This window comes from Bombina bombina, chromosome 3, assembly GCF_027579735.1.
Source record: "Bombina bombina isolate aBomBom1 chromosome 3, aBomBom1.pri, whole genome shotgun sequence".
Classification (NCBI taxonomy): Eukaryota; Metazoa; Chordata; class Amphibia; order Anura; family Bombinatoridae; genus Bombina; species Bombina bombina.
In genome coordinates this window covers 808,472,382-808,499,150 of record NC_069501.1, presented here as the reverse complement: position 1 = coordinate 808,499,150, position 26,769 = coordinate 808,472,382, and the positions used below count along the sequence as shown (strand labels likewise).

Genomic DNA, 26,769 nt, shown 5'->3' with positions numbered 1-26,769 from the left:
GTCGCTGCCTTACATATCTGATCAACAGAAGCCTCGTTCTTGAAGGCCCATGTTGAAGCCACAGCCCTAGTAGAGTGAGCTGTGATACGTTCAGGAGGCTGCCGTCCGGCAGTCTCGTAAGCCAATCGGATGATGCTTTTCAGCCAAAAGGAAAGAGAGGTAGCAGTAGCTTTTTGACCTCTCCTCTTGCCAGAATAAACGACAAACAGAGAAGACGTTTGTCTGAAATCCTTTGTCGCTTCTAAATAGAACTTTAAAGCACGAACTACATCTAAATTGTGTAACAAACGTTCCTTCTTTGAAGCTGGATTCGGACACAAAGAAGGCACAACTATTTCCTGGTTAATATTCTTGTTGGAAACAACCTTTGGAAGGAAACCAGGTTTAGTATGCAAAACAACCTTATCTGAATGGAACACCAGATAGGGCGGATTACACTGCAAAGCAGATAACTCAGAAACTCTTCTAGCAGAAGAAATAGCAACCAAAAACAGAACTTTCCAAGATAACATCTTGATATCTATGGAATGTAGAGGTTCAAACGGAAGCCCTTGAAGAACTGAAAGAACTAAATTCAGACTCCACGGAGGAGTCAAAGGTCTGTAAACAGGCTTGATCCTGACCAAAGCCTGAACAAAAGCTTGAACATCAGGCACAGCTGCCAGTCGTTTGTGTAACAAGACAGATAAAGCAGAAATCTGTCCCTTTAGAGAACTCGCTGATAATCCTTTATCCAAACCTTCTTGGAGAAAGGAAAGGATCCTAGGAATTTTGATCTTACTCCATGAGAATCCCTTGGATTCACACCAACAGATATATCTTTTCCATATTTTATGGTAAATTTTTCTAGTTACAGGTTTTCTGGCTTGTACCAGAGTATCTATTACAGAATCCGAAAACCCACGCTTAGATAAAATCAAGCGTTCAATTTCCAAGCCGTTAGCTGGAGGGAAACTAGATTTGGATGTTCGAATGGACCCTGTACTAGAAGATCCTGTCTCAAAGGTAGCTTCCATGGTGGAGCCGATGACATATTCACCAGGTCTGCATACCAAGTCCTGCGTGGCCACGCAGGAGCTATCAAGATCACTGAGGCCCTCTCCTGCTTGATCCTGGCTACCAGCCTGGGAATGAGAGGAAACGGTGGAAACACATAAGCTAGGTTGAAGGTCCAAGGCGCTACTAATGCATCCACTAGAGTCGCCTTGGGATCCCTGGATCTGGACCCGTAGCAAGGAACCTTGAAGTTCTGACGAGACGCCATCAGATCCATGTCTGGAATGCCCCATAATTGAGTCAACTGGGCAAATATCTCCGGGTGGAGTTCCCACTCCCCCGGATGGAATGTCTGACGACTCAGATAATCCGCCTCCCAGTTTTCCACTCCTGGGATGTGGATCACAGATAGGTGGCAGGAGTGATCCTCCGCCCATTTTATGATTTTGGTCACTTCTCTCATCGCCAGGGAACTCCTTGTTCCCCCCTGATGGTTGATGTAAGCAACAGTCGTCATGTTGTCTGATTGGAATCTTATGAATCTGGCCTTTGCTAGTTGAGGCCAAGCCCTGAGAGTATTGAATATCGCTCTCAGTTCCAGAATATTTATCGGGAGAAGAGACTCTTCCCGAGACCATAGCCCCTGAGCTTTCAGGGAGTCTCAGACCGCGCCCCAGCCCACTAGACTGGCGTCGGTCGTGACAATGACCCACTCTGGTCTGAGGAAGCTCATTCCCTGGGACAGGTGATCCTGGGTTAGCCACCAACAGAGTGAGTCTCTGGTCTTCTGATCTACTTGAATCACTGGAGACAAGTCTGTATAGTCCCAAATTCCACTGTTTCAGCATGCATAGTTGTAATGGTCTTAGATGAATTCGCGCAAAAGGAACTATGTCCATTGCTGCAACCATCAACCCTACTACTTCCATGCACTGAGCTATGGAAGGTCGTGGAACAGAGTGAAGAACTTGACAAGCGTTTAGAAGCTTCGACTTTCTGACATCTGTCAGGAAAATCTTCATTTCTAAAGAATCTATTATTATCCCCAAGAAAGGAACTCTTGTCGATGGAGACAGGGAACTTTTTTCTATGTTCACTTTCCATCCGTGAGATCTGAGAAAGGCCAGAAAGATGTCTGTGTGAGCCTTTGCCTTTGAAAGAGACGACGCTTGTATCAGAATGTCGTCCAAGTAAGGTGCCACTGCAATGCCCCTTGGTCTTAGAACCGCTAGAAGGGACCCGAGTACCTTTGTGAAAATCCTTGGAGCAGTGGCTAGCCCGAATGGGAGAGCCACAAACTGGTAATGTTTGTCCAGAAAGGCGAACCTTAGGAACTGATGATGATCTTTGTGACTACCGTGGATCCATTAGATCCACGGTAGTCATAAATTGACCCTCCTGGATTGTAGGTAAAATCGTTCGAATGGTTTCCATTTTAAACGATGGCACTCTGAGAAATTTGTTTAGGAACTTTAAATCCAGAATTGGTCTGAAAGTTCCCTCTTTTTTGGGAACCACAAACAGATTTGAGTAAAACCCCATTCCTTGTTCCACGGTTGGAAATGGGTGTATCACTCCCATTTTTAACAGGTCTTCTACACAATGTAAGAATGCCTGTCTCTTTATTTGGTTTGAGGATAAGTGAGACATATGGAACCTTCCCCTTGGGGGTAGTTCCTTGAATTCCAGAAGATAAACCTGAGAAACTATTTCTAGTGCCCAGGGATCCTGAACATCTCTTGCCCAAGCCTGAGCGAAGAGAGAGAGTCTGCCCCCTACTAGATCCGGTTCCGGATCGGGGGCTACTCCTTCATGCTGTCTTGTTAGCAGCAGCAGGTTTCTTGGCCTGCTTACCCTTGTTCCAGCCTTGCATCGGTTTCCAAGCTGGTTTGGTTTGCGAAGCATTACCCTCTTGTCTAGGGGCTGCAGAGTTGGAGGCCAGTCCGTTCCTGAAATTGCGATAGGAACGAAAATTAGACTTATTCTTGGCCTTGAAAGGCCTATCTTGTGGAAGGGCATGGCCCTTACCCCCAGTGATGTCTGAGATAATCTCTTTCAATTCTGGCCCAAAAAGAGTTTTACCCTTGAAAGGGATATTAAGCAATTTTGTCTTGGAAGATACATCCGCTGACCAAGACTTTAGCCAGAGCGCTCTGCGCGCCACAATTGCAAACCCAGAATTTTTCGCCACTAATCTAGCTAACTGCAAAGCGGCATCTAAAATAAAGGAATTAGCCAACTTAAGTGTGTGAACCCTGTCCATAACCTCCTCATACGGAGTCTCTCTACTGAGCGACTTTTCTAGTTCTTCGAACCAGAACCACGCTGCTGTAGTGACAGGAATAATGCATGAAATAGGTTGCAGGAGGTAACCTTGCTGTACAAAAATCTTTTTAAGCAAACCCTCCAATTTTTTATCCATAGGATCTTTGAAAGCACAATTATCCTCGATAGGAATAGTAGTGCGCTTGGCTAGTGTAGAAACTGCCCCCTCGACCTTAGGGACTGTCTGCCATAAGTCCTTTCTGGGGTCGACCATAGGAAATAATTTCTTAAATATAGGAGGGGGAACAAAAGGTATGCCGGGCTTCTCCCACTCCTTATTCACTATGTCCGCCACCCGCTTGGGTATAGGAAAAGCGTCGGGGTGCACCGGAACCTCTAGGAACTTGTCCATCTTGCATAATTTTTCTGGAATGACCAGGTTGTCACAATCATCCAGAGTAGATAGCACCTCCTTAAGCAGTGCGCGGAGATGCTCTAATTTAAATTTAAATGTCACAACATCAGTTTCTGCCTGTTGAGAAATTCTACCTGAATCTGAAATTTCCCCATCTGACAAGACCTCCCTCACGGCCCCTTCAGATTGGTGTGAGGGTATGACAGAGCAATTATCATCAGCGCCCTCCTGCTCTACAGTGTTTAAAACAGAGCAATCGCGCTTTCTCTGATATGTAGGCATTTTGGATAAAATATTTGCTATGGAGTTATCCATTACTGCCGTCAATTGTTGCATAGTAATAAGCATTGGCGCGCTAGAAGTACTAGGGGCCTCCTGCGTGGGCAAAACTGGTGTAGACACAGAAGGAGATGATGTAGAACTATGTCTACTCCCTTCATCTGATGAATCATCTTGGGCAACTCTACTATCTGTGGCAGTATTGTCCTTACTTTGTTTGGACGCTATGGCACAATTATCACACAATTTTGAAGGGGGAGACACATTGGCTTCCATACATACAGAACATAGCTTATCTGAAGGCACAGACATGTTAAACAGGCTTAAACTTGTCAATAAAGTACAAAAAACGTTTTTAAACAAAACCGTTACTGTCTCTTTAAATTTTAAACAGTGCACACTTTATTACTGAATATGTGAAAAACTATGAAGGAATTGTTCAAAATTAACCAAATTTTCACCACAGTGTCTTAAATCATTCAAAGCATTGAGACCTTTAACCCTTAAAATGAAGAAACCGGAGCCGGTTAAAGTTTTAACCCCTCTACAGTCCCAGCTACAGCCTTTGCTGCGACTTTACCAAACCCAGGGGGTATACGATACCAAATGAAGCCTTCTAGGAACCTTTTCAAATACTTTCAGACCCACACACATGCAGCTGCATGTCCTGCTCTCAAAAGAAACTGCACAGTAATGGCGCGAAAATGAGGCTCGGCCTACTACAGGGAAGGCCCTTCCTGACTGAAAAGGTGTCTAAACCAGTGCCTGACGTTAAAAAAACGTTCCCCAAAATTTATAAGTGTGAATATCAATATCAATCTTTATAAAAAGCCCAAATAAAGCAATCGATCTTGCCCATAAAAATGTCTACCAGTTTTATAGCCCACATTAAGCCCTTTATTCTGTTTGATTAAGAAAATGGCTTACCGGTCCCCATGAGGGGAATGACAGCCTTCCAGCATTGCACAGTCTTGTTAGAAAAATGGCTAGTCATACCTTAAGCAGAAAAGTCTGTTAACTGTTTCCCCCAACTGAAGTTATTTCATCTCAACAGTCCTATGTGGAAACAGCAAACGATTTTAGTTACTGCTGCTAAAATCATATTTCTCTCACAAACAGAACTCTTCATCTTTTTCTGTTTCAAAGTAAATAGTACATACCAGCACTATTTTAAAATAACAAACTCTTGATAGTAGAATAAAAAACTACAACTAATCACCACATACTCTTCACCATCTCCGTGGAGATGTTGCCTGTGCAACGGCAAAGAGAATGACTGGGGTGGGCGGAGCCTGGGAGGGACTATATGGACAGCTCTTTGCCATTTCCTGTTGGGGAAGAGAATATTCCCACAAGTTATGGATGACGCCGTGGACCGGACACACCAATGTTGGAGAAATCCTAACTAACAAAAACCTAAGCTACCCATTGCCCTGAAAAGTGCATTTGTATGGGCATAGGATGAGAGCTACTGAAATTAAAATTTAAAATTTATTTCAAGATAGGGATAATGTAATTTTAATTTAAAGTTAGGGGTGATAGGTTTAGGGGTTAATAGTTTAATTTATTAGTGGCAATGTGGGGGGCTGGTGGTTTAGGGGTAAATAGGTTTATTTAGTAGTGGCGATGGGGGGGGCTGGCAGTTTAGGGGTTAATAGGTTTAGTTAGAGGCGGCGAGCGTGTTGGGGAGCAGTGGAATAACTATTATAGTGGCGGGATGTGGGCGGCAGATTAGGGGTTAATAAGTTTTAAATAGTGCTTGCGATGCGAGAGGGCCTCGGTTTAGGGGTTAATAGGTAGTTTATGGGTGTTAGTGTACTTTGTAACACTTTAGTTCTGAGTTTTGTGAAACATTTTTGATAGACAAAATCCATAACTACTACTTTCAGATAGCGGAATGGATCGTGTCGGTATAGGGTGTAACGCAAGCATTTTAGACTTACCACACAACCTGTAATACCGGCGCTATGGAAATCCCACACAATAACGTTGGGATTGACGATGCGTTACAGGCTTAAATGCTTGCGGTACAGCTATACCGACACGACTCATAATGACTGCATTACTGTTTTTATGCTGAAATTGCCATTTTTTCAGAGTTAAAACCGTAACACACAACTTGTAATCTTGGTGATAGTGTTTTAAGTGCTGAAATAAGTTGTCCCATTACAAGGAGAGCACTTCTCAAAAACTGGTGAACACAAACTTTCACACATGGTGCCCATTGTGGTGTCTTCCTTTAAAAAACATAATTTATGCTTACCTGATAAATTCCTTTCTTCTGTAGTGTGATCAGTCCACGGGTCATCATTACTTCTGGGATATTACTCCTCCCCAACAGGAAGTGCAAGAGGATTCACCCAGCAGAGCTGCATATAGCTCCTCCCCTCTACGTCACTCCCAGTCATTCGACCAAGGACCAACGAGAAAGGAGAAGCCAAGGGTGTAGTGGTGACTAGAGTATAATTTAAAAAATATTTACCTGCCTTAAAAAAACAGGGCGGGCCGTGGACTGATCACACTACAGAAGAAAGGAATTTATCAGGTAAGCATAAATTATGTTTTCTTCTGTTAAGTGTGATCAGTCCACGGGTCATCATTACTTCTGGGATACCAATACCAAAGCAAAAGTACACGGATGACGGGAGGGATAGGCAGGCTCTTTATACAGAAGGAACCACTGCCTGAAGAACCTTTCTCCCAAAAATAGCCTCCGAGGAAGCAAAAGTGTCAAATTTGTAAAATTTGGAAAAAGTATGAAGCGAAGACCAAGTTGCAGCCTTGCAAATCTGTTCAACAGAGGCCTCATTCTTGAAGGCCCAAGTGGAAGCCACAGCTCTAGTAGAATGAGCTGTAATTCTTTCAGGAGGCTGCTGTCCAGCAGTCTCATAAGCTAAACGTATTATGCTACGAAGCCAAAAGGAAAGAGAGGTAGCAGAAGCCTTTTGACCTCTCCTCTGACCAGAGTAAACGACAAACAGAGAAGACGTTTGTCAAAATTCCTTAGTTGCCTGTAAGTAAAATTTTAGGGCACGAACTACGTCCAGATTGTGCAGTAGACGTTCCTTCTTCGAAGAAGGATTTGGACACAAAGAAGGAACAACAATCTCTTGATTGATATTCCTGTTAGTGACTACCTTAGGTAAGAACCCAGGTTTAGTACGCAGAACTACCTTATCCGAATGAAAAATCAAATAAGGAGAATCACAATGTAAGGCTGATAACTCAGAGACTCTTCGAGCCGAGGAAATAGCCATTAAAAATAGAACTTTCCAAGATAACAACTTTATATCAATGGAATGAAGGGGTTCAAACGGAACGCCCTGTAAAACGTTAAGAACAAGGTTTAAGCTCCATGGCGGAGCAACAGTTTTAAACACAGGCTTAATCCTGGCCAAAGCCTGACAAAAAGCCTGAACGTCTGGAACTTCTGACAGACGTTTGTGTAACAGAATGGACAGAGCTGAGATCTGTCCCTTTAATGAACTAGCAGATAAACCCTTTTCTAAACCTTCTTGTAGAAAAGACAATATCCTAGGAATCCTAACCTTACTCCAAGAGTAACCTTTGGATTCACACCAATATAGGTATTTACGCCATATCTTATGGTAAATCCTTCTGGTAATAGGCTTCCTAGCCTGTATTAAGGTATCAATAACTGACTCAGAAAACCCACGTCTTGATAAAATCAAGCGTTCAATTTCCAAGCAGTCAGCTTCAGAGAAGTTAGATTTTGATGTTTGAAAGGACCCTGTATCAGGAGATCCTGTTTCAGAGGGAGAGACCAAGGTGGACAGGATGACATGTCCACCAGGTCTGCATACCAAGTCCTGCGTGGCCATGCAGGTGCTATTAGAATCACTGATGCTCTCTCCTGTTTGATTCTAGCAATCAATCGAGGAAGCATCGGGAAGGGTGGAAACACGTAAGCCATCCTGAAGTCCCAAGGTGCTGTCAGGGCATCTATCAGGACTGCTCCTGGATCCCTGGATCTGGACCCGTAACGAGGAAGCTTGGCGTTCTGTCGAGACGCCATGAGATCTATCTCTGGTTTGCCCCAACGTCGAAGTATTTGGGCAAAGACCTCCGGATGAAGCTCCCACTCCCCCGGATGAAAAGTCTGACGACTTAAGAAATCCGCCTCCCAGTTCTCCACTCCCGGAATGTGGATTGCTGACAGGTGGCAAGAGTGAGACTCTGCCCAGCGAATTATCTTTGATACTTCCATCATTGCTAGGGAGCTTCTTGTCCCTCCCTGATGGTTGATGTAAGCTACCGTCGTGATGTTGTCCGACTGAAACCTGATGAACCCCCGAGTTGTCAACTGGGGCCAAGCCAGGAGGGCATTGAGAACTGCTCTCAATTCCAGAATGTTTATTGGCAGGAGACTCTCCTCCTGACTCCATTGTCCCTGAGCTTTCAGAGAATTCCAGACGGCACCCCAACCTAGAAGGCTGGCGTCTGTTGTTACAATTGTCCAGTCTGGTCTGCTGAATGGCATCCCCCTGGACAGATGTGGCCGAGAAAGCCACCATAGAAGAGAATTTCTGGTCTCTTGATCCAGATTCAGAGAAGGGGACAAATCTGAGTAATCCCCATTCCACTGACTTAGCATGCACAGTTGCAGTGGTCTGAGGTGTAAGCGAGCAAAGGGAACTATGTCCATTGCCGCTACCATTAAGCCGATTACCTCCATGCATTGAGCCACTGACGGGTGTTGAATGGAATGAAGGGTGCGGCAAGCACTTTGAAGTCTTGTTAACCTGTCCTCTGTCAGGTAAATCTTCATTTCTACAGAATCTATAAGAGTCCCCAGGAAGGGAACTCTTGTGAGTGGAACGAGTGAACTTTTCTTTTCGTTCACCTTCCATCCATGTGACCTTAGAAAAGCCAGTACTAACTCTGTATGAGACTTGGCAGTTTGAAAGCTTGAAGCTTGTATCAGAATGTCGTCTAGGTACGGAGCTACCGAGATTCCCCGCGGTCTTAGTACCGCCAGAAGAGCACCCAGAACCTTTGTGAAGATTCTTGGAGCTGTAGCCAATCCGAATGGAAGAGCTACAAACTGGTAATGCCTGTCTAGGAAGGCAAACCTTAGATACCGGTAATGATCTTTGTGAATCGGTATGTGAAGGTAAGCATCCTTTAAATCCACTGTGGTCATGTACTGACCCTTTTGGATCATGGGTAAAATTGTCCGAATAGTCTCCATTTTGAACGATGGAACTCTTAGGAATTTGTTTAGGATCTTTAAATCCAGGATTGGTCTGAAAGTTCCCTCTTTTTTGGGAACCACAAACAGATTTGAGTAAAACCCTTGTCCCTGTTCCGACCGTGGAACTGGATGGATTACTCCCATTAACAAAAGTTCTTGTACGCAGCGTAGAAACGCCTCTTTCTTTGTTTGGGTTGTTGACAACCTTGACAGATGAAATCTCTCTCTTGGAGGAGAGTATTTGAAGTCCAGAAGGTATCCCTGAGATATTATCTCTAGCGCCCAGGGGTCCTGGACGTCTCTTGCCCAAGCCTGGGCGAAGAGAGAAAGTCTGCCCCCCACTAGATCCGATCCCGGATCGGGGGCCCTCAATTCATGCTGTTTTAGGGGCAGCAGCAGGTTTCCTGGCCTGCTTGCCCTTGTTCCAAGACTGGTTAGGTCTCCAGCTTTGTCTGTAGCGAGCAACAGATCCTTCTTGTTTTGGAGCAGTGGAAGTTGATGCTGCTCCTGCTTTGAAATTCCGAAAGGAACGAAAATTAGACTGTCTAGCCTTAGGTTTGGCTCTGTCTTGAGGCAGGGCGTGGCCCTTACCTCCTGTAATGTCAGCGATAATTTCTTTCAAACCGGGCCCAAATAAGGTCTGCCCTTTGAAAGGTATATTAAGTAATTTGGACTTAGAAGTTACATCAGCTGACCAGGATTTTAGCCACAGTGCTCTGCGCGCCTGAATGGCGAATCCGGAATTCTTAGCCGTAAGTTTAGTTAAATGTACTACGGCTTCCGAAATGAATGAATTAGCTAGCTTAAGGATTCTAAGCCTGTCCGTAATGTCGTCCAGAGTAGCTGAACTAAGGTTGTCTTCCAGAGACTCAATCCAGAATGCCGCTGCAGCCGTGACCGGCGCAATGCATGCAAGGGGTTGCAATATAAAACCTTGTTGAACAAACATTTTCTTAAGGTAACCCTCTAACTTTTTATCCATTGGATCTGAAAAGGCACAGCTATCCTCCACCGGGATAGTGGTACGATTAGCTAAAGTAGAAACTGCTCCCTCCACCTTAGGGACCGTTTGCCATAAGTCCCGTGTGGTGGTGTCTATTGGAAACATCTTTCTAAATATCGGAGGGGGTGAGAACGGCACACCGGGTCTATCCCACTCCTTAGTAATAATTTCAGTTAGTCTCTTAGGTATAGGAAAAACGTCAGTACTTGTTGGTACAGCAAAATATTTATCCAACCTACACATTTTCTCTGGTATTGCAACTGTGTTACAATCATTCAGAGCCGCTAACACCTCCCCTAGTAATACACGGAGGTTTTCCAGCTTAAATTTAAAATTTGAAATATCTGAATCCAATCTGTTTGGATCAGAACCGTCAGCCGCAGAATGAAGCTCTCCGTCCTCATGTTCTGCAAGTTGTGACGCAGTATCTGACATGGCCCTAGCATTATCAGCGCACTCTGTTCTCACCCCAGAGTGATCACGCTTGCCTCTTAGCTCTGGTAATTTAGCCAAAACCTCAGTCATAACAGTAGCCATATCTTGTAATGTTATTTGTAATGGCCGCCCAGATGTACTGGGCGCCACAATATCGCGCACCTCCCGAGCGGGAGATGCAGGTACTGTCACGTGAGGCGAGTTAGTCGGCATAACTCTCCCCTCGTTGTTTGGTGAAATTTGTTCAATTTGTACAGATTGACTTTTATTTAAAGTAGCATCAATACAGTTAGTACATAAATTTCTATTGGGCTCCACTTTGGCGTTAGCACAAATAGTACAGGTCTCATCCTCTGAATCAGACATGTTTAACACACTAGCAACTAAACTTGCAACTTGGAAATATTATTCAAGTAAAATACAATGAAAAACGTACTGTGCCTAAGAAGCACAGAAAGATATATGACAGTTGAAATCAATAAACTGAAAAGGTTACAGCATCAAACTTTGTAAAAACAAAACACAATTTTAGCAAAGGCTTGTTCCCATTAGCAAAGAATAACTAACCCTGATGGCATAAAAAAGTTAAAGAATAAACGTTTTTTTTATCACAGTCAACTACAATCTCACAGCTCTGTTGTGAAGATTACTTCCCTCAAACAAGCTTTGAAGACCCCTGAGTTCTGTAAGATGAACCGGAACATGCAGGAAAAAACAATGAGCTTCTGACTGAAATTTTTGATGCGTAGCAAAAGCGCCAAAAAAGGCCCCTCCCCCTCCCACACAACAGTGAGAGAGATCAGAAAACTGTCAGAATTAGATCAAGCAACTGCCAAGTGGAAAAATAGTGCCCAAACATTTTATTCACCCAGTACCTCAGAAAATGAAAACGATTTTACATTCCAGCAAAAACGTTTAACATAAATTAAGAGTTATTAAAAAGCCTGTTGCTTGCAAATAGGCTAAAGTCTTATATACACAGTGTAATTCCAGTGAAGTACCATTCCCCAGAATACTCAAATGTAAAATATACATACATGATATTATATTGGTATGGCAGGATTTTCTCATCAATTCCATTGTCAGAAAATAAAAGCTGCTACATACCTCTTTGCAGATTAATCTGCCTGCTGTCCCCTGATCTGAAGTTTACCTCTCCTCAGATGGCCGAGAAACAGCAATATGATCTTAACTACTCCGGCTAAAATCATAGAAAAAACTCTGGTAGATTCTTCTTCAAATTCTACCAGAGAAGGAATAACACACTCCGGTGCTATTAAAAATAACAAACTTTTGAGTGAAGAAATAAAACTAAATAAAATCACCATAGTCCTCTCACACATCCTATCTAGTCGTTGGGTGCAAGAGAATGACTGGGAGTGACGTAGAGGGGAGGAGCTATATGCAGCTCTGCTGGGTGAATCCTCTTGCACTTCCTGTTGGGGAGGAGTAATATCCCAGAAGTAATGATGACCCGTGGACTGATCACACTTAACAGAAGAAAAAATTACCACCCTCAACCAAAGTTTAAACTGGTACAATACTTGGATGAACTGGAAAACAGAATGGTATTGTGTCATGATAGTTTTTTTTATTTGGGGTCTTTTGATCGCTATACTAATGTGTAATGAAGACGAGGAGAATGAGCAAATTCAAGAGTAGTTATATAAAGCCATATAACAAGGAAGGCAAGCAGCAAGCAGTAAGGAGAACATAGTTATAACAGCAGAACTCCTCTAGTATTCATGACAGGCAATTTAAACAAATGGTCAGCATATGAATGGTATAGCACATACTGCTGCTATCCTTGTGATTATGATGTCGTCTGGCATCTTATTTCAACATGATAATGCTTGTCCACATAATGCAATCACTATCCTGGAACAACTATACCCAGGTAATGGGCAGCACAATTCTAGAATTTGTACCAGATAGAGCATGTGTGCAATATGGTCAAACGCCAACTATATGCCCACCAGAATCCAACATAGTTTATAACTTACCTGTAAGACTAGGTGCAGAGAACATGATAGATAGTGCTGCTCTAAAGCACATTACAACGCATTATCATGATTAATCACATAACGGATTGTCAACATCAGTGGTATACCACATACTGACTAAATATTATTTTTTACACTTCTGCAATTAATACTGCCAGCAATGTTGGATACATTATAGCTTTGTCAATATCAGCTGTGGATATATAGTCATTTTTGCATAAGTTAAAGGGGCACGAAAGTTAAATTAAACTTTCATGAGTTAGATAGACCATACCAAGTTTTAAACAACATTTCCAATTTACTTCTATTATAAAAAACAGTAAATGGTAGTTACCTTTGTTTAATCACAGGTATAAATGTGCAGAAGGTGGTTGATGAGAGAGTAGGGCCAAAGGCAAGCTAAAGGTCAGAAGTCAGGAGGTATTCAGTGATCAAGCAACATCACACATGGAGATTTCAGAATAGTCAGTAGCCACAGTTCCTTCCACATATCCCACAGCCAGGAAGCAACTTAGCAAGGGGTCAAGCATAAATCATAATTGAGAAGTCAGTCCAAGGGGGGCAAAAAATCAAGAAAACTGGTATTATATAAGAATAATAATCAATCACTGAGTACTAGTTTTACAAAAACATAATTTATGCTTACCAAATAAATTCCTTTCCTTCTGGATAGGAGGAGTCCCAAGGCTTCATTCCCATACTGTTGGGAAATACAACACCTGTAGCCTTCTGCCCCTTACGCTTCCCCCGAATAGACAACAAACAAAGAGGAAGATTGTCTAAACTCCTTAGTAGCCTGAAGATAGAACTTCAAGGCGTGAACCACATTCAAATTGTGAAGTAATAGTTCCTTGGTTGAAGAAAGGATTAGGACGCCATGAGATCTATCTCCGGCGTCCCCCACTTTCTGCATATCTCTGCAAACACCTCAGGATGGAGAGACCCCTTCCCTGGATGGAAGGATTGCCTGCTGAAAAAATCTGCCTCCCAGTTGTCTACACCCGGAATGTGGATTGCTAAAAACCAACAGCTGTGGGCCTCCGCCCACTCCAGAATCTGAGATACTTCCTTCATCGCCATAAGAACTTCTCGTTTCCCCCTGATGGTTGATGTAAGCCCCTGAGGTTATATTGTCTTATTGGAATCTGATAAACTGGGACGAACCTAGAAGTGGCCAAGCCTTAAAGGCCTTGAAAATTGCCCGTAGTTCCCAAAATATTGTTTGGGAGGGAGGAATCCTACTGATGTCCACAACCCCTGTTGCCTTCCTGGCACCCTAAACAGCTCCCCATCCAGATAGGCTTGTGTCCGTAGTCACAATCTCCCAGGATGGTCTTAAGAAGCATGTCCCATCGGGACAGATAATCTGGACAGAGCCACAAAGTGAGCGATTCTTCTCAACCTGCTGTCTAATACAATCTGTTGAGACAGATCTGAATGATTGCTGTTCCACTGCCTCAGCATGCACAGTTGTAAAGGTCCTGAGACGGAACCTTGCAAAAGGAATGAAAGTCCATGCAGGACATCATGAGACCAATCACCTCATATACTGAGCCACAGAAGCACTCAAGGAGGTCCGGAGGCAAGACATGCCGAAGTTAGTTTGCAACGTCTCTGGTCTGTTAGAAATATCCTCATGGATATGAGTCTATTATAGTACCCAGGAATTCCACCCTGGTACTTGGCATAAGAGAACTCTTTTCCAAGTTTATCTTCCATACACGTGGTCGAAGAAGACTGAGAAGGGACTCCGAGAATTTTTCCGCAAGACGAAAGGATGGTGCTTGCACCAGAATATCATCCAAGTATGGGGCTACTGCAATACCCTGAGTTCTGGCAACGGCTAGAAGAGCCCCCAGAACCTTCATAAAGATTCTTGGAGCAGTAGCTAGGCCAAACGGAAGGGCAATGAACTAGAAGTGCATGGTCCAGGAATGCAAACCTCAGGAACTGAAAGTGTTCCCTTGGATTGGAACATGAAGGTAAGCGTCCTTCAGATCTATAGTGGTCATAAAGTGGCCTTCCTGAATTAAAGGAAGGGACACTGAGAAATTTATTTAAGCACTTTAGGTCCAGAATTGGGCGGAAAGTTCCCTCCTTCTTTGGGGCCACAAAAATGTTTGAATAAAACCCAAAACCTCTTTCTTCGATTGGCACCGGGACAACAACTCCTAAGGAGGATAGATCCCGAATGCACTCTAGAAAGGCATCCCTCTTTTCTGGTCTGGTAGAGAGATTGGAGAGAAGTAATCTGCCCCTTGGCAGATGACATTGTCCAGGACTGAGCCGGCTTCCAAGTACTCTTGGGTGCTCGGGCTTGGAGGAGGATTGTTGTCATTCGGATTTGTCAGAACGAAAGGAACGAAAATTAGAAGATTGTTGTCCCTTAGACTTGTTCTTCTTATCTTGCGTTAAGAAGGCACCTTTGCCTCCAGTAATCATAGAAATAATGGAGTCCAGGCCTGAACCAAATAAAATCTTTCACTTGAAGGGAAGAGAAAGGAGTCTGGACTTAGAAGTCATATCCGCAGACCAAGACATCAACCAGAGCGGCCTGTGGGCTAGGACCACAAAACCAGAGATCTTTGTATTTAGGCGAATAATTTGCATTTTTGCATCACAGATAAAAGAATTAGCAATTCTCAGAGGAGAGACTCCACCTCAATCAGTTCTGACAAAGAGTCACACCAGTAGGTAGCCGCACCGGCAACTGCAGCCACCGGTTAAAACAAAAATCCTCAAGAGGTAAAGTAGTACGTTTAGCAAACGTAGAGATAGCACCATCCACCTTTGGAATGGAACCCCACAAATCCAGTTGAGAGTCCGGGACCAGGAACAACTTTTTAAAAGTAGACGAGGGGGAAAAGGAAGAACCAATTTTTTTCCCATTCGTTCTTAATAATGTTTGCCATCTTAACTGGCACAGGAAAAGTCAAAGGAACTTTCCTGTCTTCGTATACTCTGTCTAATTTAGGTATCATAGGTTCTAGTGCGCACTCTGGAACCTTTAACGTAGACAGAATCTCCTTTTATAAAAAAACGCAAGTGCTCAACTTTAAATCTAAAGGACGGTTCCTCTAGACGCTAAGGACTCCGACCCAGAAAGTTCACCCTCTGAAGCTACAGAGGTTAATTTATCATCGGATAACTGGGACATAAAAGCTAAATCCGATAAATATTTAGATGACTCTGGGTCAGGAGAGCTATGTTTAACCTTTCTCTTGTGTTTGTTAGAGCGAGGTAATGCACTGAGGGCCCACAGACACCACTGTTTGTAACTGCGTGGCAAAGTTCGCAGGAAGAAGGCCCCCTCCGGATGGAGGATAGGAACTACATGTGAAGTGTAGTAATTGTGACATATCCCAGCCTGATATCACTGTCCCTTTAAGACTGCCTTCCCTGCTTCTGACAATCATGCTGGTTTGGGCAGTATTTTCATTCAACTTACCTGCCTAATTAATCATTCATGCACCTGATTCCCTCTGCCTCTTTTTAAGTCTTCTCAGGCCTAATGTGCATTGCATTAACTTTGAAGTTGTGTTCCTGAACAACAGAGGTCTGTGACTGTTCCTGCATGGATTCTACCAACTTATTCAAGCTACAGTCTTTCATTTAATCACAAGTATCCAAATAATTCCATTTTGTTTCCGGGACACTGCTACTTAACAAACTCTGAACTTTATTACAAGTATGCATTTGGTTATCATCACTCTCTAATTACTACAACAGCATCTTACTCAGAACTTTATAACTATTCACTGCTACAAGTTGTCATAGCTGAAATATCCTCCATATATGTTAATATATTCAGAACTCTGCATCTATTTGTTCAGTTAAAAGCTTTCATGTGATTCTCCATTATATGCACAAGCAGCAATCAATGCCTTAAACTTGCAACTTGTCTATCACCTGTGCTGCTCTGCTTATTACTGACATACAGCTCTATATAATATTATGTACTGTGAACCTGCAACAAACCTTAGTTTCCATCTATGAGTCAATCTTCTACCAGTTTACTCTGAAGCCTGAACATTCCACATTGCTATATTTTTCTCTCATGTAATCCTACAGCTACTCCTATTAATTAACTATAAGTCACAGTGAAGCCAGAATAAATTGTATACATATGTTGCACACTCCATGAATTCTACAATAACTTCTAGCAACTATGAATCACAGAATATCATCTATCCACATCCAGGATACTCTCCCCGGGTCAGGGGTCGGTGTCTACAAATCCCTACCACTGCCCTGAGGGTCTGTGTCCTGAGCGCATGTACACCGGAACATGACAGTAATGTAGCAAGGGTAATAATCTCACGGGACGCCAAGTCCTGAGAGGTAGACGGCTCAGAGGGACTAAGAGCCTTAGCAGGCTTGTCTCCCTTCTTAGACTTTATAACGGTGTTAAGGCATGTGAAACATAATTGAGTGGGCGGGAAAACCATGGCCTCCTCACAAAATAAACAGGTATGATTTAGTACAGAAGGAGTACCTTCTAACATGTCAGAGTCCTCCATAGCTCAGGTTATACCCACAAATGGACACAAATAAAAATGTTTTTTATCATAGAAAACTGCACCTTTATACTTCCCAATGGCTGGGCCACTCACCACCTCCTAGACCCAGACAGTAAACAGAGGAAACGCTCTCCTTATCTTCAAGTCTCAGCCGGAATGGAGGAAATTAACATAGACCACACCCGGTCACATGGAGTGCAAGACAGTACTTCCCCTGTTATTACAAGTACAGCAAGTAATAGGAGCTGTGCAACACTTTCAAAAACGAAAGTGAAACTTAAAAGTGAAATCTGTTTGTTCTAGCCAAAAATACACAGTCTTTCAGACCAGGAAAAAAATCACACAAAGCAGCATGTAAATAATTAATACACTGATGAATTAACCCCAACTGTTCCATAAACCCCCTTCAGAGGATATTAACCCTGGATTCTATTAAGGTATAAAGGAGCCACACTGTGACCCTGTTATAGTGTTTTATGTGTAAAAATTTAAACAATCTTACCTCCAGGATCCATGCTGTGGAACAGAACACAGCCTCTCAAGTGTGACAGTCTTATAGCAGCACTCCTGACATGGACTTGAGTGAGAGAAAGCAGGCAGTGAAAATCGTCAACGCTAATTGCTTAAGAGCTGTTAGCAGTAGTCTGGATGGTTTCACAGAAAAACTTTCCCTGCATCTCCAGACTCTAACTTTCAGCAACACTATCACTGAGAGGTTGACATGACTACTTAAAACTCCAGTCCTATCTCGAAGGGTAGATACCCTTTTTCAGGACTCTCCCAATCTTCTGACATTTCTCTGCCACCTACTAACGTGACGAAAGGCAAATAAAGACTGGGGTAATGAGGAAGTGGGTGGGATATTTAAGCCTTTGGCTGGGGTGTCTTTGCCTCCTCCTGGTGGTCAGGTGTTGTATTTCCCAACAGTAAGGAATGAAACTGTGGACTCTCCCTATCTTAGGAAGGAAAAACGTATATAGATTCCTGTAACAAACTTGGTATAATTCACGGTATATGCACTATAAACTGCGTCATCTGCATAGCCAACCTCAATAATTGCAAAATATTTGGCATCTCCACTGGAATGACCAATATTTTTAATGGACATTGAATCCTGCTTCAAACTCCAACGTGCGCCTTTTTCAGCATAAACTGGGGACTAAGTAAACAGGCCTCTGCGCCATCTTGGGCATACCTTGATAAACAGATGGGGCATATCTGATTACCTTTGACAAACTTTCAAACCAGGGAGTAACCTTCTTCCTATCTCTGGACCTGTTCTTAGCCATAGTCAAAGTAAGGGGGGATTTGGGGTGTGACACATAGGGCTCAGGAGCATGTATGTGTTCTGAGCAACATAAAACAAAAGTGCTTGTAACAAAGTTTCAAACAATGTTATACAGATATTGCTGCAAACACTGCTACCAAATTGTACTCAAGACACATGCACATCAAGTAGGATCAAGTAAATTTGATAATAGAAGTAAATTTAAAAGTCTTTATCACACTCTATCTGAATCAGGAAAGTTTAATTTTGACTTTAAAGTTCCTTTAAAGGGAAATGTAAAATTGACATTTTCTGTCATGCATATTAAATATCAGCAAGTAAAAATGTTAAAGATGCATAGGCCATAAAACCATATGTTAAAGCTGTTTAAACTGACATTGAAATGAACAAGAAATACTTCCTTCTGCACAATCATCCTTAGGGACAACTTCCACAGCTCTGTTGGTGAAAAAGGGCAAACCTCCATCAACATGAAACACAATTTTGTTTTAGGCAGGACAGGATATACTGTATATATTTAAATAAATAAATATATACACACATGCATATATATCTATATATATATATATATATATATATATATATTTATATATATATATATATATATATATACACACACAAAAGCATTTTGAAAATATATTTTTTATAATAACATTTTGCAGATGCTGCCTTATTGCTAGTCTCAATTATACCATTTAGCCGTAATATACAGTAACAGATTCAGAAGAGTTCTATTATATAATACAAAACATTTGATTCATTTTCTTTCCAGTTACCTTTTAAACAGAAGTTCGCCAGCTGCTGCGGCCAGAGGTCTGTATGATGCATACACAAACTGGTACAAGGAATCACAGTCCTCTGCTGTAAACAAATCTTCACAATGCCTGGATGAAAAAAGACAGTTGTCATTATGTTAAGTGTAATCAGCTGTAACTGAAGAAAGCAAACACAAACAAGTAGCTTAATTGTGTATTGATACAACAAGAGATTCTTCAGTTTGTAAAAAACACTGATGCATCTGAGCACTGGCTGGATAAAATTGGCCACAGTATAGGTTATTTGATTCCTTTTTAACTACAATAGGCAGAACAACATTTAGGACTAGATTACAAGTGGAGAGCAAAAACACATTAGCGCTATTGAGCGCTAACACCACTCAAGTTAAATCAACAAAACTCCTATTCTTGCGTTAACTCCCTTTCCCTGTAGACGTATATAGGGAATGCTACAAAAGTCTGTTCTGGCTTTAACTAGTCCACTAACTCGAAGGTGTGCTAGGTCAAGTGCGGTAAACCCGGTGCGCTAAGAAAATTTTAAAATAGCATTGCTCTTAACTTTGAGCCCCTCTAAGTCCAACACCTTGTCATTTACCATATCCATTTAAAACACTTTTTAGACTTTTATTTCAATAATTAACTTATCTTATTGTATATCTAACGTGTAAATATATATGTGTAACACTTTATTATAATATGTTTTGCATGTGTTTTGTTATACTTTTATTGTAGCCCTAACACTTTAGTTCTGGTCTCAAGTTGCGCTACTTTTTTTTAGCACTGCTATATAACTTACAAATCGTAATACAAGCAATGTTTAGTACAGCTTCGTTATCCATTAAAAGTATAGGGCTCACTAAAAGGGATACCGGCTACACTAAACATTGTCTGGTGATTCTTGTTTACCATGAACTTGTAATACAAGATTGCATGCTAATCTTAGAGTGGTCCTGTGCTCCACTTGTAATCAAAGCCTTAATTTGATTTAAAGACCTGATAACTCAAAGGAACATATTTACCAATGTGCAAGCGGCATTTATCATTGCACCAGCAGTTCTTGTAAACTTCTGGTGCAATGCCTCCCACTGCAGATTTGCGGCCAATCGGACGCTAGCAGGGGGTGTCAACCCGATCGTATACAAACGGGTTGATTTCTGTCTGCCGCCTCAGACTGCTTCATAACTTTTGTTTCAGGCAAGCCTGAAGCCTCGCCAGAAACAAGGGGCATCAAGCTCCATACGGAGTTTGATAAATAATGTATGCTCTGAACTGTGTTAAAGTTAATTTACAAGACAAACCATTTGTGGCAAAACTGATTGGAACAGCCAATATAATGCAAGCTCAATCCTATTGGCTGATTGGATCAGCCAATAGGATTTTTTCAACCTTAATTCCGATTGGCTGATAGAATTCTACCAGCCAATCGGAATCTAAGGGACGCCATCTTGGATGACGTCAGTTAAAGGAACCTTCATTCGTCGGGAGTCGTTGGAAGAAGAGGATGCTCCGCGCCGGATGTTTTGAAGATGGACCTGCTCTGCGCCGGATGGATGAAGATGCCGTCTGGATGAAGACTTCTGCACGTCTGGAGGACCACTTCTCTCTGCTTGGATGAAGACTTCTTCCGCTCTCTACAAAAGTTTAGCAGCCTTCCTAAAACTTGGAGGAGCCGGTGACAGCAGTGGTATAAATGGGGCTGATGGGCACTAGTTATAGCACTGACAATCCTCCAACTTTGAAAATACTGCAAGATTTCAGTGACAAACAAAAAAGTGAGGGGGCGCCCTATTTACATAAACTAAAACAATGTGATAAATATAGACCAATAATGGCTAAGAATAATTTTTCTTGATGTGTCAGGAGTTATAGATAAAAATATAATAGTATAATAAATAAGTGAATATATAAATGATATTAATTAATGGTAATATCAAATGTGGATAAACAATCACAAACTAGTCACAATGGTGAGATCAATACTCAGCGTCTGTATGCATATACATATATATATACACACATACATACACCCATGCAATTAACCACAATAGTAAACAATATGTATCTTAATAGCAAATGTGTAATGAAAATAATAACAATAGATAATTGAAATAAATAACAATGGTTAAATAAATATTATGGTGTATCAAAAAGCCTTAGGTAAAGAGGCAATATAGTTGCATTAAAGTCTCTGGAGAGGAATATAGGCAGCTATCTGTGAAGATCCAGGCCAGGATCCAGGAAACAGCAATCTAAAAAAAGAAAAAACAGAAGCGCCACATGGCCCAATATTGTTTGGTCCAAAATTGTAGATCTTAAGATAGACAAACAGACTCACATTTAGGAGAGCACCTCAGTTAGTGCTAATAGGGGCAGTCTGGGATCTATTCGGTCACCCAGAAGACCAACTTCCAGCACAGGAACTGAACTCTATATGGACAGAGAAGAGACACAAGTGCCTATATGGCCTAGTATTGTCGGTGCAAGTAAACAAAGCCAGATATTAATAGGAGTGGTACTCACAATGTATCAAGCACCTCTTTTGATGCTAAGGGAGCATGGAGGGATCAATATGGTCACCCAACAGACTTATGGCAGGGTATCCAGGAGAGAGATGATGGTTCCCAGGATGGTCAAAGTAATAAATGTCCTCAGATAAGGCAGGTGGAGAAAATTCCAAATAAGAGAGAGCAGCAAGTGTTCAAATTCCAGCAGCAGCTTCACAGGAAGTAAATGGGAGGGGAATAAAGAGCAGTTCAATCTAGCTGCAGACTCTGGAATTTTCTCCACCTGCCTTATCTGAGGACATTTATTACTTTGACCATCCTGGGAACCATCATCTCTCTCCTGGATACCCTGCCATAAGTCTGTTGGGTGACCATATTGATCCCTCCATGCTCCCTTAGCATCAAAAGAGGTGCTTGATACATTGTGAGTACCACTCCTATTAATATCTGGCTTTGTTTACTTGCACCGACAATACTAGGCCATATAGGCACTTGTGTCTCTTCTCTGTCTATATAGAGTTCAGTTCCTGTGCTGGAAGTTGGTCTTCTGGGTGACCGAATAGATCCCAGACTGCCCCTATTAGCACTAACTGAGGTGCTCTCCTAAATGTGAGTCTGTTTGTCTATCTTAAGATCTACAATTTTGGACCAAACAATATTGGGCCATGTGGCGCTTCTGTTTTTTCTTTTTTTAAGATTTCAGTGCACTATCTACTCCTGCACAATGTCTGATGATGACATCAGTACTCACATCAATGTATAGGCACCCATCATCATTTTACAGCGTGTTCTGTTTTTTTACATCATCATAATACGGTGTGGCATATATGTTATTAGTGCAGGTTTATTAGTGTATAAATTTACATTATTATCACTATAAAGAGACACTTGTCTTTTATTAAAATGTATCAAGATGCATTCACAGCTTATCAGAACTTACAGTTCAGACTTGCAAGAGTGAGTCTACAACTACACAACTAAGAAGTAGGTCATGCTGTTATGCTAGGTGGCAGAGATATATCCCCTCACTTGTTCAGGGTGATTGACAGGCCCTGCTCTAACGCAAGTGGTTACCCAAGAGCAAAGGAAGGATTGAACAACAGAGCTCTTCTGAATTCTTACATTTTGCCAAGAGGCAGTTGCAGGTGGATAGGTTGTGTGCTTGAGAACTTGTCTGTCTGCAGCTCTCATATTTCACATGCTAGTATCAGTCTAGCCATATGGGTGAAAGAGAAAATAGATCATCCTGCCTCCAGGTGTGTGTGTGTCTTTATAAATTGTCACCATTATGCAGAGCCAGCACTTTGCTATGTTAAGCCATGCAGAAATAAACCATTATAGCTATTCTATTTAAAATAAATCAGAATAACAGTCAAGAATTTGATGTGATAACGGGAATTTATTTTCTCTGTCATTATAGATAAAATAGTTATGTAAAACTACTTTACACCTCACTAGAAAATTTTAAGATTCAGCAATGGCAGGGTATATTATTTCTTCGGGGAGGGGATCGGCAAAATGTATCTTTGCCTGTGCATAGAAAAATCTTAGCACCGGCCCTGCCTGGAAGCAATTCTCATTTTGTTTTGTTGTTAGTTTCAGGTCTCAAATATCTTTTTACTTTTGAACAACGCAACAATACCACATGTACCGAAAGTTGAATCTTTGTTTTAAACGTCACATTACTGAACACACTCTTAGCAAGTATGTGTATGTCTGAAAAAAGCCAAGATTTATCAAAAGCTATAATTTTGTCCTAAATTTTATTTTTGTTAAATCTGGTGAACACGGACTACATTTCATTTTTATAATAACATGTTAACCCTCATGTCCTAGGTGAAAAAGTTGGCATGTACTGGTTCATCACAATACAGTCATTATAATCATTTTCAAGCTGGGCATTACTTATCTGATTAGGGGTTCCAGGCATTGTTTCTCTGTCTAGTCTATACCTAAATGGAAAGTTTTGTTGTTGATTATTTCTAATATGAACATGACTGCCCAATTTATTCCTTCAAAATATTTTCCACCCCCCACCAAAAAAAAATGCTACACTTTTAATTATGGTATCTCAAAAATAAATATGGGTACAATATAAGAATATAACTAAGTAGCCAATCGTACACTCTGAATGCCTTACGGCTAGATTATGAGTTGTGCGTTAAGGTAAAAAAGCAGCGTTAAGAGATCCTAACGCTGCTTTTTTACGCCCGCTGCTATTACGAGTCTTGAAGGTTTAGGGTCACCGCACACTTCTTTGGCCTTACCGCAAAACCACTTACGTAAACTTTGTAAAGTCTTTTTTCTATGGGACTTCCATAGCGCCGGTATTACGAGTCTGTCCTAGGAGGCCAAAAAGTGAGCGGTACACCCTACCCTGTAAAGATCCCTAACGCATTCAGTAGTTAAGAGTTTTATGGTACAACGCCGTAACATAAAACTCATAACTAAATTGCTAAAAAGTACACTTACACCCATAAACTACCTATTAACCCCAAAACCGAGGCCGTCCCGCATCACAAACACTAAAATTAAATTTTTAACCCCTAATCTGCCACTCCGGACACCGCCGCCACCTACATTATATTTATGAACCCCTAATCTGCTGCCCCCATTATCGCCGACACCTACATTATATTTATTAACCCCTAATCTGCCGCCCCCAATGTCGCCGCCACTATACTAAATGTATTAACCCCTAAACCTAAGTCTAACCCTAACCCAAACACTCCCTAACCTAAATATAATTTAAATAAATCTAAATAAAATTACTATCATTAACTACATTATTCCTATTTAAAACTAAATACTTACCTATAAAATAAACCCTAAGCTAGCTACAATATAACTAATAGTTACATTGTAGCTAGCTTAGGGTTTATTTTTATTTTACAAGCAAGTTTGTATTTATTTTAACTAGGTACAATAGTTATAAGTTATTAACTATTTAATAACTACCTAGCTAAAATAAATACAAAAGTACCTGTAAAATAAAACCTAACCTAAGTTACAATAACACCTAAAACTACACTATAATTAAATAAATTTACTAAATTAAATACAATTACCTAAATTAAATTAGCTAAAGTACAAAAAAAACCCCACTAAATTACAGAAAATAATAAACAAATTACAAATATTTAAACTAATTACACCTAATCTAATAGCCCTATCAAAATTAAAAAAAGCCCCCCAAAATAAAATAAAACCCTAGCCTAAACTAAACTACCAATATCCCTTAAAAGGGACTTTTGCGGGGCATTGCCCCAAAGTAATCAGCTCTTTTACCTGTAAAAAAAAATACAAACAACCCCCCCAACAGTAAAACCCACCACCCACACAACAAACCCCCCCAAATAAAATCCTAACTAAAAAACCTAAGCTCCCCATTGCCCTGAAAAGGGCATTTGGATGGGCATTGCCCTTAATAGGGTAGTTAGCTCTTTTGCAGGCCCAAACCCTAACCTAAAAATAAAACCCACCCAATACACCCTTAAAAAAAACTAACACTAAACCCCTGAAGATCGACTTACAGTTCTGAAGATCGGACATCCATCCTCAAGGAAGCAACAGAAGTCTTCATCCAACCGGGCCGAAGTCCTCAACGAAGCCGGGAGAAGTCTTCATCCAGACGGCATCTTCTATCTTCATCCACCCGACGCGGAGTGGGTCCATCTTCAAGACATCCGACGCGGAGAATCCTCTTCATCCGACGACTACCCGACAAATGAAGGTTCCTTTAAGTGATGTCATCCAAGATGGTGTCCCTTAGATTCCGATTGGCTGATAGAATTCTATCAGCCAATCGGAATTAAGATAGAAAAAATACTATTGGCTGATGCAATCAGCCAATAGGATTGAACTTCAATCCTATTGGCTGATCCAATCAGCCAATAGGATTGAGCTTGCATTCTATTGGCTGATTGGAACAGCCAATAGAATGCCACCTCATTCTTATTGGCTGATTGCATCAGCCAATAGGATTTTTTCTACCTTAATTCCAATTGGCTGATAGAATTCTATCAGCCAATCGGAATCTAAGGGACGCCATTTTGGATGACGTCACTTAAAGGAACCTTCATTAGTCAGGTAGTCGTCGGATGAAGAGGATGCTCCGCGTCGGATGTCTTGAAGATGGACCCGCTCCACGTCGGATGGATGAAGATAGAAGATGCCGTCTGGATGAAGACTTCTGCCTGTCTGGAGGACCATTTCGCCCGGCTTGGATGAAGACTTCTCCCGGTTTCATGAGGACTTTTGGCCCGGTTGGATGAAGACTTCTGCCGCTTCCTTGAGGATGGATGTCCGATCTTCAGAAGTGTAAGTTGATCTTCAGGGGGTTAGTGTTAGGTTTTTTTAAGGGTGTATTGGGTGGGTTTTATTTTTAGGTTAGGGCTTGGGCCTGCAAAAGAGCTAACTGCCCTTTTAAGGGCAATGCCCATCCAAATGCCCTTTTCAGGGCAATGGGGAGCTTAGGTTGTTTTAGATAGTATTTTATTTGGGAGGTTGTTTGTGTGGGTGGTGGGTTTTACTGTTGGGGGGGTTGTTTGTATTTTTTTTTTACAGGTAAAAGAGCTGATTACTTTGGGGCAATGCCCTGCAAAAGGCCCTTTTATGGGCTATTGGTAGTTTAATTTAGGCTAGGGTTTTTTTTTTTATTTTGGGGGGGCTTTTTTATATTGATAGGGATATTAGATTAGGTGTAATTAGTTTAAAAATTTGTAATTTGTTTATTATTTTCTGTATTTTAGTGTTTGTTTGTTTTTTGTACTTTAGCTAATTTAATTTAGGTAATTGTATTTAATTTAGTACATTTATTTAATTATAGTGTAGTGTTAGGTGTTATTGTAATTTAGGTTAGGTTTTATTTTACAGGTACTTTTGTATTTATTTTAGCTAGGTAGTTATTAAATAGTTAATAACTATTTAAAGTGAAGGTAAAGTTTTCCCGATTACATTAGCTAATTATACTTTTTACCCAAAATAAATAGTACTTTAATTCATGATTTTTTCTAATTCTAAGTATAAAGTGAGTTTTATAGCTGTAAACTTACTTGCTTTCGAGTAGAA

General features: G+C 41.3%; 1 protein-coding gene across 1 annotated transcript in view; it reads right to left on the bottom strand.

Annotated features, from left to right (window-relative positions):
* LOC128652530 (cohesin subunit SA-2) overlaps window positions 1-26,769 on the bottom strand; it is an 851,571-nt gene that overhangs the window by 678,814 nt on the left and 145,988 nt on the right. The window contains exon 5 of the mRNA XM_053705464.1: window positions 19,196-19,303. Within this exon, the coding sequence (XP_053561439.1) occupies window positions 19,196-19,303 (108 nt within the window). The remainder of the gene's footprint in view (window positions 1-19,195; window positions 19,304-26,769) is intronic.